Here is an 18301-nt window from a genome sequence, read left to right on the forward strand (position 1 = left end):
ATGCGCCGCCCGCTGAGGCGCGAGGAGAGCCGGCACGTGACCGCGGCCGTTAGGGGGCGGTTGAGGGCGGTTGGTGCTGAGGGGGCGCTGAGGGTCCTTGGGGGAGGGCGGGATCCGTCCTCCCTTCAGCCCCTCAGAGAGGTCTCTGTGCCTCACAGGTATGAGGGGTGTGCTGGTATTTCCCCCCTGTCAGCTCTCGGCGCCCTTCCCTGGGACCCTCTCCCCTCATCGGGGTGTCAGGGCCCGGGGCAGGCTCTCCTCAGCGAGCCGCCGGGCTCAGCGCCTTCGTTCTCTCCTCAGGGTCCCCGAGGAAGGAGCGGCCACTGCTCAGAGTCAGCTGCTGGTGTGTCGGAAGCGAGGAGTAGGTCCTGCTGTGGTGATTTGCGGCTATCTGCCAATTTGCGTTGAGGGAAGAGGATGGCGCACGCGCTCCCGCTTCCAATTCCCTGCCCTGTGCAGCTTGGGACGACAAGAGGGGACTCCCCCGAGGCTCAGATGCATGAGTGTGTCAGACAGGGGAACTGCGTCAAGGTGAAGAAGCTTCTGAAAAAAGGTAAAGCTTCGGTTTAGAGAAGTCATTGCAGGAAAGGTTTACTTACCCCTGTATGCTTGTGTTTATGGTAATCAGGTAGAATCAGCATACTGTTAATTCAGTTTTGTCATTGAACGGTGTTTACAAAAGGTAGCATGTTGGGTCTTTTCTGGTAAACGGCACCAATAAGTTAAAAAAAGCATGAAGAGAAGTAATCTGGAAAGACTTAAGGTTTTAGTTGCAAGGTTACAGTACCAAAATCGTAAGGAAGTAATTGAATGCTGTAAAACTAACGTTCTGGAAGTCTGCTTTAGGAATGTGTACATAGAGTTTAAATTTTAGTTCTGCTTGCAAAGCTCTTAAAGTACCGCTTAAATGCTGGCGTTTTTAGCACCCACATTTGTAATGACAGGGAGCAAAGAGCACTGCAAATGAAATGTAGTATTTATGCAGTTCTGCTCCGTTATTACAAGCAGCTCTGTTTCCAACTTGGAGATTCCAAGAGCAGAACGCTGATAGCACAGAAACACTGGGACAAAAAGCAAAGAGGAGGCAGTAGGGACAAAACAGGGAGCTCGAGGCGTGGTCTCTGTCCCTGGACGCAAGAAATATGACTGTGCGGGTATTGTGGGATCAAATGTCCTGTTTTTCAAACCGTTTTTAGGGATGTGAGCAGCAGGTGCAGCTCCTGGGGGTGCGACTCCGCTGCAGCCCTGCGGGGCGCTCCTGGAGCGCTGCGGGGCGGGGCCGGCGGCGGGCGCGTGTGATTGGCCGGGCAGCGCTGCATGCAAATGAGGGGGCGTGTCCACGGAACCCACTCGCGGGGCGCTCCCGGGGGGCGCGGGGCCGCAGCGGGGGCGCGCCCGGCGGCGGGGGCGCGGAGGGGAACGGGGAGTGGGGGAAACAGGGGAATAGGGCGGGGACCGGGGGGTTGCCGTGAGCTTGGGGCCGGTCCGCGGCCGTGGGACCCGACGAGGCGGCGGTGTGAGGCCAGGACTATACTTTCAGGGATCATTTCTGTAGTTGGTAACTAGAGGAGTGTGATCGAAAGTGTCCGGCGTCACAAGCCACGAGGAGGAGCTGCGTGCTGTCTCCTGAGCGCGAGGCGGGCGGGCGGCGCTGCTGCAGTGCAGGGGCCTCCCGCCATCGATGACCGTTCCCGACTCCTTTATGGGGTCTGGGAGGGAGAGAGCACAGGCTGAGTGGTTTGTGTCCTTATTTTAACGGTGTCAAAAGCAGAGCAAATTTCTAACGCCTAACAGAGAGGGTGCGGTACTGCCAAAAGCTCCGCAGAAGCTCCATGTCTGCGCAGGGGGCGTTCAGGGGTCTGCACCCCAGTGTTGCCCGGGCTGGAGCAGGCTGCGGGGCTCCAGGCATGCAGCGAGGTCCCCTTATCCCTGTCCCTGGGTGGCCACAGGCACTATGGGGCCGGCAGAGCCGGCTCGCTCCGCCTGCTCACTGCACACCACCCCCGGCAGGCCGCGCCGTGTGGCCGCGGTGTCGCTGACGGGCACAGAATCACAGAATCACAGAATCTCTAGGTTGGAAGAGACCTCAAGATCATCGAGTCCAACCTCTAACCTAACACTAACAGTACCCACTAAACCATATCCCTAAGCTCTACATCTAAACCTCTTTTGAAGACTTCCAGGGATGGTGACTCCACCACCTCCCTGGGCAGCCTGTTCCAGTGCCTAACAACCCTTTCAGTAAAGAAGTTCATCCTAACATCTAACCTAAAACTCCCCTGGCGTAACTTTAGCCCATTCCCCCTCGTCCTGTCACCAGGCACATGGGAGAACAGGCCAACCCCCACCTCGCTACAGCCTCCTTTAATGAACTTATACAGAGCAATAAGGTCACCCCTGAGCCTCCTCTTCTCTAGGCTGAACAGGCCCAGCTCCTTCAGCCGCTCCTCATAGGACTTGCTCTCCAGGCCCCTCACCAGCTTTGTCGCCCTTCTTTGGACCTGCTCAAGCACCTCGATGTCCTTCTTGTAGCGAGGGGCCCAAAACTGAACACAGTACTCGAGGTGCGGCCTCACCAGAGCCGAGTACAGGGGGAGCTCCTCGCACCGGAGCTCCTCGCTCAGCACGGTCACGGAGCGGCCCCGTTACGGCCCCACGCGGCCGCTGCTCCCGGTGCCACCGCTGCTAACGCCGCTGCTGCGCTCACTCCGCGGCGCCCCGTGCCCGCGCAGCCGCTGCGCTGCCTCCAGGGGGCGCCCCCGGCCCCGCTGCGTGGAGGAGCGGGAGCGGTGCCCACCCTCCTCCCTCCCTGAGAGCGGCGAGCCTGATTGGCCGGGCAGCGCGCTGCATGCAAATGAGGGGGCGTGTCCATGGAACTCACTCGCGGGGCTCTCCCGGGGGGGCGCGGGGCAGCAGCGGGGGCGCGCATGGCGGCGGGGGCGCGGCGGTGGACAGGGAGAGGGGGACCCAGGGGATTAGGGTGGGAACCGGGGGGTTGCCGTGAGCTTGGGGCCGGTCCGCGGCCGTGGGACCCGTCGGGGCGGTGGTGTGAGGCCAGGACTATACTTTCAGGGATCATTTCTGTAGTTGGTAACTAGAGGAGTGTGATCGAAAGTGTCCGGCGTCACAAGCCACGAGGAGGAGCTGCGTGCTGTCTCCTGAGCGCGAGGCGGGCGGGCGGCGCTGCTGCAGTGCAGGGGCCTCCCGCTATCGATGACCGTTCCCGGCCCCTTTATGGGGTTTGGGAGGGAGAGAGCACAGGCTGAGTGGTTTGTGTCTTATTTTGCTTGTAAAAAACAGATCTAATATGACTGGTTTGAAGGAACGACTGCTGCTGATCTCCTTTCGTGTCCCACTGGAACTCGCTGTCCCTGAGCTGCTTCTTGCCAGGGCAGCTCCTGGTGACCCCCAGCCCCTCGGTGCCCATCCGAGGTAGCAGGGGCTGGCCCCAGAGTGATGAGAGGGGTCAGCCGCGCTGCTTTGGGTGTCGTTGTCCCCAGGGTCTGGGGGTGGTGGAAAGAACTGCTTCGGAACTCTGTTGGCACCCCAGTGCGGGGGCTACGTGGTGGTGTTCTGGAGCCGTCTGTTGTAGGAGGGAAGATGGCACGGAGGGTGCTGGGAGCGGTCCTGGGGGACTGGGCCGGCTCGGCAGGGGGCTGGGGAGAAGAAGCGTGCCGGGCTGCGGGAGGCACTGGGAGGCTGCGTGCCTCGGGGTCCGTCCGCAGCACCGCGACCCCTCGAGCAGGGCTTCCCGGGGGCTGGGGGGTGCTGCTGAGTGCCCTGCTCTGCGCGCTGCGCTGCGACACGGCGTGAGGCAGGATCCGGAGGCAGTGTGGGGCCAGGAGAAGCCGCTCCGTGTTGCGCTGACACCCGGCTGTCCCCTCCGGGTGACACCGCACAGCGCGGGGCTGCTGCTGCCCTGCCCCTGCCGGCGGCTCGGCGCTGCCCGGGGACCACCGGCCCCGACCCCGCTCCGCGCTCCGGGGCTGCAGCGCGGGGGCGGGGCCCTGAGAGCGGTGCGCCTGATTGGCCGGGCAGCGCTGCATGCAAATGAGGGGGCGTATCCACGGAACCCACTCGCGGGGCGCTCCCGGGGAGCGCGGGGGTGCGCCCGGAGGCGTAGGCGCGGCGGGGAATGGGGAGAGGGGGAAGGCTGCGGGGCCGTGCGGGAACCGGGGGGTTGCCGTGAGCTTGGGGCCGGTCGGCGGCCGTGGGACCCGACGAGGCGGTGTTGTGGGGTCAGGACTATACTTTCAGGGATCATTTCTGTAGTTGGTAACTAGAGGAGTGTGATCGAAAGTGTCCGGCGTCACAAGCCACGAGGAGGAGCTGCGTGCTGTCTCCTGAGCGCGAGGCGGGCGGGCGGCGCTGCTGCAGTGCAGGGGCCTCCCGCCATCGATGACCGTTCCCGACTCCTTTATGGGGTGTGGGAGGGAGAGAGCACAGGCTGAGTGGTTTGTGTCCTATTTTACTTGTAAAAAACAGATTTTTGGTTGTGGAAGCGGTAGTGTGACACTTTGGGGTGTTACAGATCCGTTTTTCCTAAAAGCCAGGCTGCTGCTCTGCACTCTGATTGTAAATCGATTTGTTGAGTCAAACCCGTCAAGGTGCCGCAATATCCTTCTTATTAACCCTATAGGGGACTTCATCTTATAGCTGAGTGCCCTGGTGTTACCCACACTCATCTGCATTTATACTTTTTTTTCCCTTTGTATATATGAAAGCACTGTGCAGAAGCAGGGGCATGGCATATAGAGTTACAAGCAATGACTACTAACTTTTCGTTATCGTTCAGTTAATACCACATTACATTTTCTCAGGATCTCAGAGGGAATGCAGTCGTCCATTTCAGAATAAATAGCCCACTGCTTTTTTTTCATGTGGGGAGAAAAATTGAAACACCTACCTATATAATCTTTTGTTTTCTTGTAGGCACCTTTGTTGATGCTGTGAATTCCATGGGCCAGACATCTCTCTTCACTGCTGCGTTGTTAGGTCTTGGTAAAATAGTGGATGTGCTGTTGGATTATGGCTCCGACCCTAATCAGTTAAGTACAAAAATAAGTTTATAGTTTTAAACTGGAACTGATATTTAATCTTGTGGTGGATTTGGTCAGTGTAATACACAATATTCGCTGTATATTATGAAGAAGTGCTTAACAGCACTTTTGAGCCAAAGCTTCTGAAATGCAAGTAGGTGCTTAATTTTCCTTTTTCCATTGTACCTGTTGTTGTTTGGGTATATGGAAGCTTTATATTTACGCTGCTTACTTTCTCAGAGACTCAGCGGTTGAATTTGGTAGTGGTTGGCTGAAATCTTGATTTCATGTTCCTCAGTCGCTGTTATGATGGAAGCACCCCGGTCCATGCAGGTGCATTCTCAGGAAATCAGTGGATTCTTAGCAAGTTACTGGATGAGGGAGGTGATCTGAGAGTACACGATAAAGATGGAAAAAATCCGCAGTGCTGGGCTATGTCAGCTGAAAAAGAAAGCAGTGCTCAGGTATGTGTGCATTTAAATGGATATGTCTAATTAGTCACCCAGTGTTTGAGATTTTTTGGTAACATTTTCATATAATTTTCTTCAAAACCTTTTGCATATAAATTTCCTGAAGTGCCTACTTATTTGCAGTATTTCAAATAATGGGGTATTTTTTGTTGGCCAGGATTTATTAATTCAAAATGGAGTAACAGTTCTGAGGTCATTTTTTCTTCCTCTCCTTCTCCACCCAGATGCTGGAATTTATACAGCGCTGTACATTCCACATGCAGGCTGCCATTCAGAATTTTCCCTGTGATCAACTCAGGAAGGTTTGCTCCTCAAAAGCACTGGTTTGTAGTCCATCTAGGTTTGGTGGCCTCGTTCAAGGGTAAGAAAATATTCTCATGTGCTGATGTATTGACCCTCCTGGACTCTTACCTCCATTTAACATGGTTTTGTTCCTTTTTGATGCTATTGGATTTGAAACCAAAGCATATTAGGAGTGATCATTCTTTTTATTTTTGTTATGGGAGTTCCGAATAGAAGTTGGTAGCTGCAGATGTCTCTTAATATTTACTCTTGAAATCAATGATAAGAAATACTGTATTTAGCAGTGTTAAAATGGCTGTAACATGAAGTAGTTTGTTTCTTGACTTTCCAAGGTCACTAAATCTTTCAGTGGTGTGTTTACAATAATTTCATGAGCTTTTATGTCAGATATTTGTTCGGAAAAATATACACCTGTGAAGCAAAGGTGATGCATGGTGCCTGTGTGCATATATCTATCTATCTATCTATATATCTATATGCATTTGGCCACCATGCTTGAAGCATCATAATGGTGTATTTTATAAGCTTCAATTACTTACTTGCACAATAATTTGAAATTTCAGCATATGCATTACAATTATGACGTTACATATACATGGCTGTTGTGTTATTTCTGCACTTTTCTTCTGCCTTGGCATATTAGTTACTCCTATTATGTTTTTGATATTTAGAAATGTTGACAATCCTTTGGGTAGATTTCTGAAAGGTGGAGCTAATGCAGGCAGGAACATTTACAGCTTTGGTTTTGGGAAGGTAAGATGTTATGGATAATGGTTTTCTAATGATATTAGTACAGATTTCATGATTTTTGGTCAGATGATCTTGGCAGTAATTACCTTGCCTTCATTATTTTTGATTCTTAGCACATTCTTTCTACTGAAATGGTGGAAAAAAGCTGTGGGGACCCCAAATGTTCAGACCTTTAGTCATTGTCATTAGGCCTTACCAGAGGAAGCTGGTTTGGAAAAACAAACAAACAAAAAACCACAACAGTAAAGTCTTTCCCGTGACTGTTTCTGTGTTCCTTATTCAATTCCACTAGAAAGTTAAGCTTTTCGTATAGATAACCTTAAGGCTTTATTGTGATGCTTTCGCTAATATTCATGTTGCAGTGATTGGGTTAAAGTTTTTAGTGAGTTTGTGGCAGATACAATGCAGGTCTTGGGAACTGTTGCACATTCCTTTCGGTTTATGTATGGGTGCTGTTTCAGTTCTATCTTGCAGGCAGCAGGCATCTAGGGTACTTGGCATCTCTCCCTATTATTGGGGAAAGAGAAGTGGTTCAGGCAGATGATGAACCAACGTTTTCTTACCATGTTGGACCGTGCATGATCATGACAAAGTGAGTGAGATCAAAGGGATCTTACCCCCTCTTCATGTGTATCTGTTGCTGTTCAGTAGCAAACTGTACAGGGCTTAGTCTGGGTTGCTTTCCTTGTCTGGTGTGTGTACATCCACTATTCCATTTTGGAATCACAAAATTCTTTGGAAGTAGTCTTTGGAAGTAGTCTTGTAACCAGAGGGTGAAGGGGGTGGGGATATGAACCTGCAAAAAGCGTGTTGTAGATACTCCTCTTCTCCTTGTAGCTTAATGTGGGGAAGCAGCAGAGTTACAGTGAAGGAACTCAGCTTTGAGCCCCATCAGAACTGCAGTAAGCTGCGCTTAGCTGATCTTCTCATTGCAGAGCAGGAGCACAGTAGGTAAGAACAAGTGAATGTGCAGTGGGCACAGGTGCTGCAGGGGTCTGAGGCTAGGAGAAGGCCTGACAGTCTTCCTGAGCTGAATCGCACTGTGACTCTGCTTTCTCTCCAAATGAGAAATGCAGGTCGTCTTCTCTCTCTTCCTACTCCATTTTCTTCGCTATGTATAATACAGGAGAAGATGATACTCTCTTCTGATAGGTCTGTGTGAATGCTTCATTGCATTTTCCTGGATGGCTTGCTTATAGGTTGCCCTAGCAGCAGCAGCAAGCCCTATTATTTAAGAAATAAATCTTCCTAATCTACTGTTCTTTTCTAATGTTGGCTAGTTAAACAATAAGTTAGAAGCATTCATGTTGTATTTGTAAAAAGACCCAGAGGGCCAGTACTCTGTCTTTTAATCTCAGATTTGTTATAACTGTTTTCCCCTCTCCCTTTGCAGTAAACTCCGTCATCCGCATTTGCTGCAGTTGATGTCTGTTTGTCTGTCTAGTGATTTGGAGAAGATCCGTTTAGTATACGAAAGGGTAAACTTTGGCTCTTTGTACAGCATCCTTCATGAAAGGGTAATTGGAATACTTGTAAATACTGTCGTAAATAGTAATTATTTGAGAGAAAGGAGTTCAATAACTATATTTGCAGTCTTTACTCATGTAAAATACAAAATCACTGGTCTCTATTAAGGTTTCTATTTCATTGCACAGTATTGGATACTCTGTATATGCTGGTGAAGTTTGCCATTGGCGAATACTTCAGTTGACGTTTAGGTGCAGTTGCATTGGATTTCTTGTTTAGTATTGATCTTAAAATGGCTGCTATTAAATTCCATTGAGCTTCTGCATGTGATTGCACCGCAAATGTGGTGAGACCAGCTTTTGTCCTTTAATATATGCATGCAGTTTGCTGCAGGCTGCTTGTGTATAACAATGAAGGCGTGAGATCGGTTGCATTTTTTTAATCAAGCAGTTTGTATCTTGTTATTATCACTCAATATTTTTCTCTTATTTTTCACAGTTAATTGAATCCTTTTTTTTTTTTTTTTTTTTCTCTAAGTGTCCAAGTACAACATCTAAATTATGGATAAGTTGCAGATAAAGACAGGAGATTCTAAGAGTTGATTCTAGTTCAGGGTGAATTTTGGCATCGTCTTTTTCCTTAATTTCTGTTTAATGTATTAGTAGTTTGTTTGGTACTGAGAAACGTGTATGTTGTTCAGAAAGTGTAATTCGTATGACTTTTACTACAAGGAAATAAGAAATGATTTTTACTACCATGAAATACATTTCATTTTTGCTTTCTTTGCCTCCTAGTGTACAATGATTTCTCAGTACTTCAGGCTTTAAAGACCTGCAATACAAAATGGGAACTTCTGTTGTTTTTTTTTTTTTCAGCGCACAGAATTTCCAGTGCTGCGCATGGAGACAATTTTGCATGTACTGCTTCAAATTAATGATGCTTTGCGTTTTCTACACTCCCGGGGGTTTATCCATCGTTCGATTACATCCCATGCTATTCAGATAGTTTCTTCTGGAGAGGCAAAGCTATGCAACATGGAATACATGATAGAGAGGTAAAGAATTGCCTCACTGTTTGTGGAGGGAACAAATACAAAGCCAGATTTAGTGCTAAATTCTGCTGAAGTGGTTTTGCAGGTGTCCTGCTTGATGACTAGGTGACTCCCCTGCCTCTGAGCTAGGCAGCAGAGTTACAGGAGAGGAGAACTAAATTATCACTGCTGAGGTACAATAAATTTGCTACAGGCTATGTGGCAAGTTTTAGGTGGACTTAGATTCTGCGTTAGGAGTATCTGAAACTATTAAGAGAAGAAGGTCTTCACTGGAGTTTAGAGGTACTGACAGAGACAGAATATAATTTTACAGAAGAGATGAAATTTCTCCTTGAGTCACTAATTCTGTTGCTGGGCTGGAAATACTTTAATCGCCTTCTTGTTCTGAATTTGCACTTATGGAGGCTTGCCTAAAAGGTCCGAAGATCACACGCTACATTGGTCTGGGAGTAGTTATTAAGTGCCACCAGTGATGAGAAGAAGCTTTAGTACATCTTTGTCCCTTTTATAAGGGACACAATACATTTTTATCTGGTAAATTACTATATACTTGTAGAAGCCTCTTTCCTGCAGTGCGGCTGGATTTGAAAGGGAATAAAAGATCGGTTACACTGTAAAGAGAGAGAGTAAAATTGATAATAAACAAAAACTTGACAATGGAAATGTCATGAAATGAGCAAAGATACTTCCTAATGTCCTTGCAAACTCAATTTTTTACTAAATCCTGGCTGTTTCTTTTATTTACAGGTACTTGCAGCCTGCTGTGTAATAAAAAACACATAAATCACAGTTTGTGTGAGGAAAAAATTAGCTTTTAGACGTATGTAGACGTTGCAAAATAATTGACAGTCTAGAAGACACCTTTTTCTCTTTAGTCTGCAGTCTGCTGTGGGCACAGAATGCTGAAAAATTGGTTGTAAAAATACTATGGGGAACTTTTCAACTCTGACTATTGCTTGATGTAAAGTTTTTAAAGGAGTTCTTACTTCTGCAAGAAAAATTGTGTGCTCTACAATGCCAAAATACAGGATTTGTTGGTGTGAAAATACAACATATTTTTTTGCAGGTCTGCTTGGATCTTTTAGGTATTTAAGCTAGAAGAAGATACAACAAACTCAGGTTCTTAATTCCGAATGACACAGTGCAATTTATAACTTCTTTTCTCCTTTTGTATAGCAAAGATGGTGGAGAACACAGTGATCTGACTCGTATTCCTGTCCCAGTCCAGCTATTTAAATGGTGCTCACCTGAAGTAATCCTTGAAAAAGCTGTCACAGTGAAATCGGACATTTACAGTTTCTGTACAGTGATGCAGGAGGCCTTGACAGGTATGTGCATAAGCTTAGGCTTCTTTTGTCACTAGGGTAGCCCAATGAAGATTTTCAGTGCAGACTGTTTATTTTCCCTACGTGGCTGCATAAAAACCTTGCTGTTATTGCACATACAGAATTAACCTGGAGGAGGAACCCACCAGGCAAAAAACAAATGTTGATGACAGTGGCAAAGACTGTTGGGGACACTTGTAAAGTGTAATTGAAAAGCTTGAAATTGCCTAACTAAGGGATGAGATTAATGGTAAGCAAAACAAAGATAGAATTCTGTGTGTGTTGGATTGCTGCTGTTAATCTCCTTCATGCAAGGACAGCGAAATACTCAGTTAATTTTTTTTTTTTGCAATATACAAAAAGAGTTTGTGCACCTTTCATCCTTTTCATGAATGTGAAAATTTGCAGGTAAACTTTTATTATTTGTTGACTTGGACTATTTTAACAGATAAATGGGGTAAAAAATTATTACTCTGAAAATTTAACCTAGAAGGGTAGCTGGTTGAGCATCCACTGTTGGCGTGAGATAGGAAGATGCCAGGCTGGATTCTGGATTGAATACTGGTTTGGTTTCTGACAGTAGTTGCAACTTACAGAACATGCAGACAAAATGCTTCCTTGCCTTTGATCACTCTCTCGTTTCCGTACCCCCTGCCCCTCCCTTAATATACAGGTTGTGACATAAAATCTGTATTTATGCGTTGCAGAGACCCTGCCCTGGAAAGGTGTCGAAGACTCAGTTATTAAACAACTCATAATGTCAGGACAGCACTTAGAAGCGGATGTCAGACTTCCTATACCTTATTATGGTATAGTAAAGTCAGGGCTAGAACCTAAACAGAAGAACCGCTCCATGAACCTTCAGGATATTCAGTATATACTGAAAAATGACTTAAAGGTGATTTCCAGGATAGTAGCCGTTCATGTTTTAAAAATGGAAGCGTTTTATGTTCATTTGGATTCAAGTTGTTCACCTTAAATCTAGGTGGGAGGTTTTTTGTGTGAAATCTGAACAGTGAGTATCCTTCTTGGATCACGGAGGCAAACCACGTAGAAGGTGGAGACTAGATTGGTCAATTAAAGATGCCTTTAAAAGTATTTCTTGTGTTGTAGGACTTGACTAAATCTCAGACTGGGCACACTGATGAAATGTCAAAAGTGCAAAGGCCTGCTGTTTTCGCAGATATAAACATCTGCTTGGCATCAACTTTTAGCTACCAGAAGAGAACACTGGGACGGCATGAAAAAGAGGTAACAGAGGCTGGTAAGTTTGTTTGTTTGTTTTATCAAGGTGTTGTGCATCCTTTGCTGAGGATTTTTCTCAGTCCACAAAGATCTACTGTAAACAACTGAAATGGGAGCACTTACAGATTTGATGACATAGATTGAAAACAGAAAGCAATTAGATCTGTATTTTACCTGCCACCCTAACTATTAATGTAAACTCAAGACTGTATGTCAGGTTAATAATTGCAGTTCAGGCACACTGCTTTCAGCAGAGCTGTTAAATGCTGCTTATGTATTATCTAAAAGGTGTTGACTGTTAAATGTACAAAAGCAGTGTGTCTGATGGACATCTGGAGGAGTAGCTAAACACCTAATATCAAATTTTTGCAGACAGCTCTCCTGCCCCAAGATACTCTCTTATTCCTGAGGAGAATAATGCTTTAGTAGACTATGAGGCATCGAGCAATCTACAGCCAGTTGCACAGGAAAAAAATCGTGACATAGATTCTGAAGTCCAGGCGACCTGCAGTGTCAGTGATGTGGATGACAGCCTCTGTAGCTTTGAAATGAATGAAATCTTTGCCAGTTACCCAGAATCTCAAGAAGACTTCCTGGAAGAAGGAGCTGGAGTAGGTCAGACTCTAAAGGATAAAGAAAAGCAGCAAAAGGTAAAAGATAAGCCTGCCCTCAGAGACCTCTTTGTGTCCCCTGGAGCGTCATGTGAGGAAAAGCCAGCTTCTGAGGAAGGTAGCTTTTCAGACTCAGTCACAGAGGATACTACAGAAGAGGAGGAAGGAGCAAGTGAGGTCTCTGACCTGTGCCTGCTGGCACAGGTGAGAGGAGATGCTGGGAGAAGAATGAGTGGTCCGTCCCCAGATGAGCAGCACATCAGTAAATGTGTCCTTAATTTAAAGATCATTCAGAGCATGTTGCAGCAGGCAGCAGATTCCCTGTGCAGAACAGAGTTAAAACTGGACAAATTCATTGCCAATGAAAGACAAAATAAGCTGCTCCAGGAAATGGGAATGTATCAGGTTTCTAAGCAAACTTTTAATGACAGACATTGGAACAGATCTGATGATATCTACGAAAATACCAATAACCCTTTTTCTGGAGCTAATGTTTTTTTATGGAAAGCCATAGGTCCACCCTCAAGTGACTATATTCCACCTCTGGTAACACGTGAGGCACGAGGAGGTTTGGGTGGAAATGGTTTCCAGGCTTTTTCAAAGGCAGCAGAGGAAATGCAGGCAGCTCAGAATGAAAAGTGGAAGAGCTTTCATCAGATGCGTAAGAGTAAAAATGAAAACAACCAGCATGATCTCAGCTTCAGTGGGGTGAAAAGCCTGGATAACCAAGAGGGCCTAGACCGTGAGGTAAAGTGTGGAGCAGGTGTTTGTTACTACTGTGTTCTTTAATGGGTTTATGGTAAAGAGAAAGTTACAAATGGCATCCAAGAGAAAGGAATAATCTGTCTTTTAAAATGCATGTGCATGCTATATGCATTACATATAGAAAACAAAATGGTCAACTCAGTGTTGCAGTAGTAATCTTATTTTTTTCCCCAGCAAAATACTTGTCTAATAACTGAGGAGGGAGTAAAATCTTGTGCTAAAATTGATGTGGGACTGTTAGGGAAAATGGCAAGCAGAGAAAGATTATTTTTTTACTACTTTTTTTGGGGGTGTAGGGCAGTATACTTAGTTAAGGAGGTCAGAGCTGCCCCTTAATGATCTAGAATTCTTTATTAACTGTAAGTAGCTGACATGCTTAGCTGAAAAAGAGAGAAATGTGCGTTGTATCTGCTGTGGGACTGATCTTGGGTCATTAGGTCTACTCCTTCCTCTGGGAGCCAGGTGTCATGACAGTCCGCTTACATACACATGAAACCTGCTATAGCTCCAGGCAGAGCTTTTAATAAGTTAAGGCCTGGAGTTGTGATCCTTTCACTTGAGAAGTACTACTGATACTGAAATAAAATGTAGGAAGTAAAATTTGCATGGTCTGGTTCTTAGTATGTCCCATAGACAGCTCAACTGATAATTAACAGAGTGCCCAACGTGCTGAATCATGGCTTGTTGGACTCGTTTCAGCATTTACTCCCACGTGTATCTGTAAGATGCAAAAATAAGTTCAACTTGCAGTGTCAGAGAGGGAGTGATTCACATTCTGCAGCAAGTGGAAGTGAAGAAGAGAGGTGGTAAGTTTTGATCACGTTCACAAAAGAATTAATTCTAGCAGATTCATCTTGCTACAGCCACTGTCAAAAGTAGATACATCCAGGATAAAAGATGGCATTGAATGTTTTTACAGTAAGCCAGAAGCCATCTGTCCAATTAGGACCCTACCGTGACTCATTGTCAGCTGCAGAGCTGTCAGGGTAACTACTGCAACAGGGCAGTTACCTCTAAAGAGTGGTATTCAGACAGATTGCGAATGCTTTTCTGATAGAGGTCAGTAGTCTGAAACTAACAGTGCCTAAGGAGAGCAATCTAATAGTGAAGCTAGTAGTAAGGCGGCTCTTTTCTCTGTACACAGCCTCATTCAGTTCTCGGTAGAAACACTCTGGCTTTTATAGGAGTAGGATTAGGCCCTACATTAGGGGCTGTGGGACAACTTCTAGTGTTCTATTGACTGGGAATACTTAACAGAATACGCTTGTGCATTAACAGTTTCTCTTGTCTTGTAATGATTTATCATAGGTGCTATCCAAAATCAGCTTCTGAAATTTACAGCACAAAAATAAGTGAGGAGAGAAGGATGAGGCAACCAGAGTGGAGAAGTAAGTAAATCGGCGTTAACGTTAGCAATCTTACTGCAGTGCAGTGCATTAAAACTTAACACATTTCATTAGTTCACAAAGGTCTGTCTGCCTTAATCGCTTTATTAGGCTGTTCTTGGTGGAAAACCAAATGAGTGGAATCCAGCATCTTGTGCATTCAGGCCATGGAATAATCACAATCACACTAAGATGGTTTGACTATAAAGCTCAAGGAATATCTGACCCTGTTTCAGAGGATGTAAGGGAGGGACAGCATATGAATTTAGAAAGGGTAGTATAGCAACGACCAGTGGGTGGCAGTAAAGAACGAATAATAGAGAATGCAAACTAACAAAAATTATTCATGTGAAGGCTTGTCTGTATTGATTTATGCAGGTTTTAAATTTAAATAGAAGGAAGTGTCTAGTTCTTCTCTGTATAAAGGAATACACAGGCTTATAATTTCAGCATTTCCAAGTATGCAGATACAATGAAACATGGGAAAGGGTTTGAAGGTTTAGATCCTGTTGCGCAGGCTGGAGATTTTGTTCTTTTGTGTAGATGAAGTAAAGCAAATGGCCAAAAGAGTGGCCTCAGGACAACTGGAACTGATTTCTACAAATCCAACCAGTGAATGTACATCTGAAAGTGAAACGGAGAGTATAGAGGAAGCCTTTCAACATGTCGCCATTAGGGTCCAAAAAAGTCGAGACCAACAGAGAGAGAGATGGCGTGCAGGTGACAACGTTGAGCCTTGGGATGTGGGTTGTGAGGATAGATCTGCATCTGAGGAGAGTGATTTGGAGTCTATGTTCATAAGTTCTGGGGGTAAGGCTGAAAAAAGGATTATTTCATCTCCCTTTTTGTCTCTTTCCATCTCCCAGCAGATTTCATCTCCTGTGATTTTGTTAAAATAATTGGCCATCTTCTCTTTCAGAGTCTCCTGTCCAAAGCAGGTCAATGGCTAAGGCATTGGCTAACATAACGTAATACTCAGTTCTGTTATTTAATAACTGGATGTAATGTCCAGTGAGCGTGGAGACCCTTCATCATCATTAACATATATTAGTATGGGAGACCCAAAGCTTTTAAATCTATGGCTATGCTCTCACACCTTTATTTCTTTTAATTGGAGTTGAAAGGTGCTTTTTCTGTAGCAGCACAGTACAGACAGTGTTTTTGTAATAGTTACAGATAAAGGAACAAGGAAAGCTTCACCTGCTTAGATTAATGCTGTCTTCTGCCTGTCATTTCTCCATGTTTTTGGCAGACAGTGTAGTTTTACTCTCCATTCTCATTGATGCTACATCAGTGTTCAGAGCACTAAATTCATGTTACTTTTAGCCTAATGATTGTGTTTCATTGTGATATCCTAGGGAGAAGTTGCCAGTCACCATCACAATATGAACAAGCAGGATCTGGAATAACTATTCCTAAGAGTTCAGTCATTCCTCAACAAGCTGAGATTCTCTCTAGAGTATGTATAGTATTCCAAGAAATCTAGTTCCTGCTTGTTTTCCCTGAAACGTTTTAGCCTGTTCTCTCCATGTTGCTCACTGAACTACCAGAACAGCTGACTGTTTCAGCTGTGATACAACTAGCAGTCCTCCTGACATATTACGTATAATGGTTCTGTAAATTGTGAGGCGCAGGAGCTCAGTCGAAACATAGAACAATCAATTTATATATTGTTTCAGTTTGATGTATTATTGTTTAACATTACTGACTAAAATGTATATTCAATAGAGCGAAGAAAGCATCTTAAATGATAACATCTTTCACAGGGGCATTCGAGAGAATTACCTTGTTCTCATACTTCATCTGCTGACATGTCTGAAGAATTCTTGACTCCAGATTATTTCCTTCCTCCTACTGCTCAGGGAAATACAGATCTAGAGGTAAAAATCACAGACAAGACAGGAATGAACTCTGTTTCAAGAATGTTGGATGTAAGTTAAATCACATGTGAGTTTATCAGGCTCCCATTTGATTTGAAGAAATGTAGAAAAATGGGAGAACTTTTTTTTTTCTTCTGAGTATTTACAGAAAGATTTACCTAAATGGAAGAAAATTTTGACCCCATTCCTTTAAAAAAAAAAAAAAAAAAGCAAAACAAACAAAAAAACAACACCAAAAACACCCAAACTTCTAAAACAGGAGGGACATGTTTTCTTGATTTATTTACTAGGAAATTATATAATCTATGGAGCCTTAAAATTATTCTGGTTTTGGCTGAGAAAAGTTTGAGGCAGCTGATCACGTTAACCTTTTCTTCCCAGCTCTATCAAATACAAGTATTCAGTCTTAAAACAATCTTAATTTCTTGAAGATTTGAAACTTGTACAGACTGTTGAATCCAATCCATGCTGTTTGCTGATGAGCTCTTGAAAAACCGTCTCTATTTTGATTGGGGTCTTCCTGTGTGAGTTGTCCTACCCTTCTTAGTTTGTCTGTGAGAAATTTGCATTTACTTCCTTTTTCCCCTCTGCTCCAGACCTCAAATCTTGGGGACAAATTAGAAGACCATTGTGATGGCCTTTTACAGAGAAGGAAATCTGAAGATGCAGGATCAGGTATTCAGGTCTCAGGTAAATGTGTTCTTTCTTCTGAAGACCCTCTGGAGTCAGGGAGACAAAATTTTGTATGTAATTTTTGTGAGCATCATTCCTGTCAGAAGGCTGAAGCTAGGTTCTTTAGGGTTGTTTGGTCTTTTCTCACTGATACAGTTAGAGCTTAGAACATTTGGGATTTTAGCAGATGAGATTTGGACATTGCATTCACTGAAATAGCATTGATGCGATGATTATGTTCTTGCTCTGTTTCAATTTGATAAAAACAAAACAAACTTGTTAGCAATTATACCCTAAGGCTAAGTTTGTTTTCAATGTTTCAATTGTTTTTTTGACTTGCAATGGTGCTGGAAACTGAATTAGAGTTGCATTTACACGTTAATATTCTTATTGCTGTAAGTGTCTTGAGCTTAAACTGTAAGAGCTAAGTTGTATGTGTAGAGAAACAATCTTGATCCTTGCTTTAGTCTGTTGCCTGTCTTAGCTCAAATGTGTAAATGTTGTGATATTCCCTGGTGCTTTAGTGGTTGACTGTCTGGCAGCTGTGGTATGTTTATGAAAATGCATCTTTAAAGCACATTTGTCTCTTGACAACAACAAAGGTCAAAAGAACTAAAAAATTTAATAAAGTTGCAATTTCCTGTTCAATGAATTGTGTCACTTTCCTTTGTACTTGCAAAACCCAATAACAGGGAACATTTGTTATTTGTATTCAGGAGGAAAAATATTATTCTGCAGCACAGCAGCACAGAACTCTGGCAATAACACACTAGGAGTGAATCAGCTTAGCCATATGCCTGTAGCCAGGTAGATAAACTTATTTTCATCATTACTTCAAGCATAAATTAGGTTATAAAGTGTGTTCTCTCTATTAATTCTGCATATATATCTAATATTCAAATAAGGTGCTCGTGGTGCTTTTTTAATGATCATCTACATGTCATAGCTCCTTGCCAAAAATACTTAAAGGTCTTTCATGGCTTTGTTTTTTACCGTGTTCAGTATATTTTTTTGTTTGCTTAATGAGGGAGTAAAATATGAAAAGTAAGTCATGTATATTGCAATTCCTTTTACACTGAACAGAATATCAGTTTTAAACAGAGCAAATATAATTGAAATTATGGCTTCTGTCATCTGGTTTAATTTTGTACTGCTTTGGTTTTGGAGCTCAAGTGGCATGAAGATCATGCTTTTTCACCTTCCATCAGAAGAATCTGATGTAAGCATGCTCACTGCATGTTGCCTGCAGATAACATCAGCATGTGCTTGGGGACTTGCGGTCTCATCCACCAAAAACCTGGTTTACCTATCCGATATCTTTGTAAATTCTGTGTTCTA

The 18301-nt window shown here is 44.5% G+C and overlaps 1 protein-coding gene and 3 non-coding genes across 15 annotated transcripts in view; all 4 read left to right on the plus strand.

Moving 5' to 3' along the window:
- Window position 1: 1 nt before the first annotated feature.
- TEX14 (testis expressed 14, intercellular bridge forming factor) overlaps window positions 2–18301 on the plus strand; it is a 29733-nt gene continuing 11433 nt past the window's right edge. For 4 of the 12 annotated variants that reach the window (XR_011088917.1, XR_011088919.1, XR_011088918.1 and 1 more), the window contains exons 1-21: window positions 2–158; window positions 301–553; window positions 4933–5047; window positions 5338–5503; window positions 5734–5870; window positions 6484–6565; window positions 7024–7154; window positions 7400–7513; window positions 7956–8079; window positions 8905–9083; window positions 10257–10408; window positions 11113–11303; window positions 11519–11669; window positions 12023–13008; window positions 13726–13832; window positions 14335–14414; window positions 14955–15221; window positions 15770–15870; window positions 16178–16291; window positions 16888–16981; window positions 17680–17770. Coding sequence is in view for 9 of the 12 variants with exons in the window: in XM_068655769.1 (XP_068511870.1) it covers window positions 418–553; window positions 4933–5047; window positions 5338–5503; window positions 5734–5870; window positions 6484–6565; window positions 7024–7154; window positions 7400–7513; window positions 7956–8079; window positions 8905–9083; window positions 10257–10408; window positions 11113–11303; window positions 11519–11669; window positions 12023–13008; window positions 13726–13832; window positions 14335–14414; window positions 14955–15221; window positions 15770–15870; window positions 16178–16291; window positions 16888–16981; window positions 17680–17770 (3518 nt within the window). In the remaining 3 variants the exon portion in view is untranslated. Of the gene's footprint in view, window positions 159–300; window positions 554–4932; window positions 5048–5337; window positions 5504–5733; window positions 5871–6483; window positions 6566–7023; window positions 7155–7399; window positions 7514–7955; window positions 8080–8904; window positions 9084–10256; window positions 10409–11112; window positions 11304–11518; window positions 11670–12022; window positions 13009–13725; window positions 13833–14334; window positions 14415–14954; window positions 15222–15769; window positions 15871–16177; window positions 16292–16887; window positions 16982–17679; window positions 17771–18301 lie in introns of those variants that run through there. The other 8 variants (XM_068655775.1, XM_068655770.1, XM_068655774.1 and 5 more) reach the window with 8 other exon arrangements.
- On the plus strand, window positions 1525–1739 carry LOC137842428 (small nucleolar RNA U3). Its single transcript, XR_011089057.1, has one exon. It is a non-coding gene; the product is annotated as a small nucleolar RNA U3 (small nucleolar RNA).
- Window positions 3057–3271, plus strand: LOC137842438 (small nucleolar RNA U3). Its single transcript, XR_011089069.1, has one exon. It is a non-coding gene; the product is annotated as a small nucleolar RNA U3 (small nucleolar RNA).
- LOC137842437 (small nucleolar RNA U3) lies at window positions 4242–4456 on the plus strand. The gene has a single exon (XR_011089068.1). It is a non-coding gene; the product is annotated as a small nucleolar RNA U3 (small nucleolar RNA).

The sequence above is a fragment of the Anas acuta genome, chromosome 19 (assembly GCF_963932015.1).
Source record: "Anas acuta chromosome 19, bAnaAcu1.1, whole genome shotgun sequence".
Classification (NCBI taxonomy): Eukaryota; Metazoa; Chordata; class Aves; order Anseriformes; family Anatidae; genus Anas; species Anas acuta.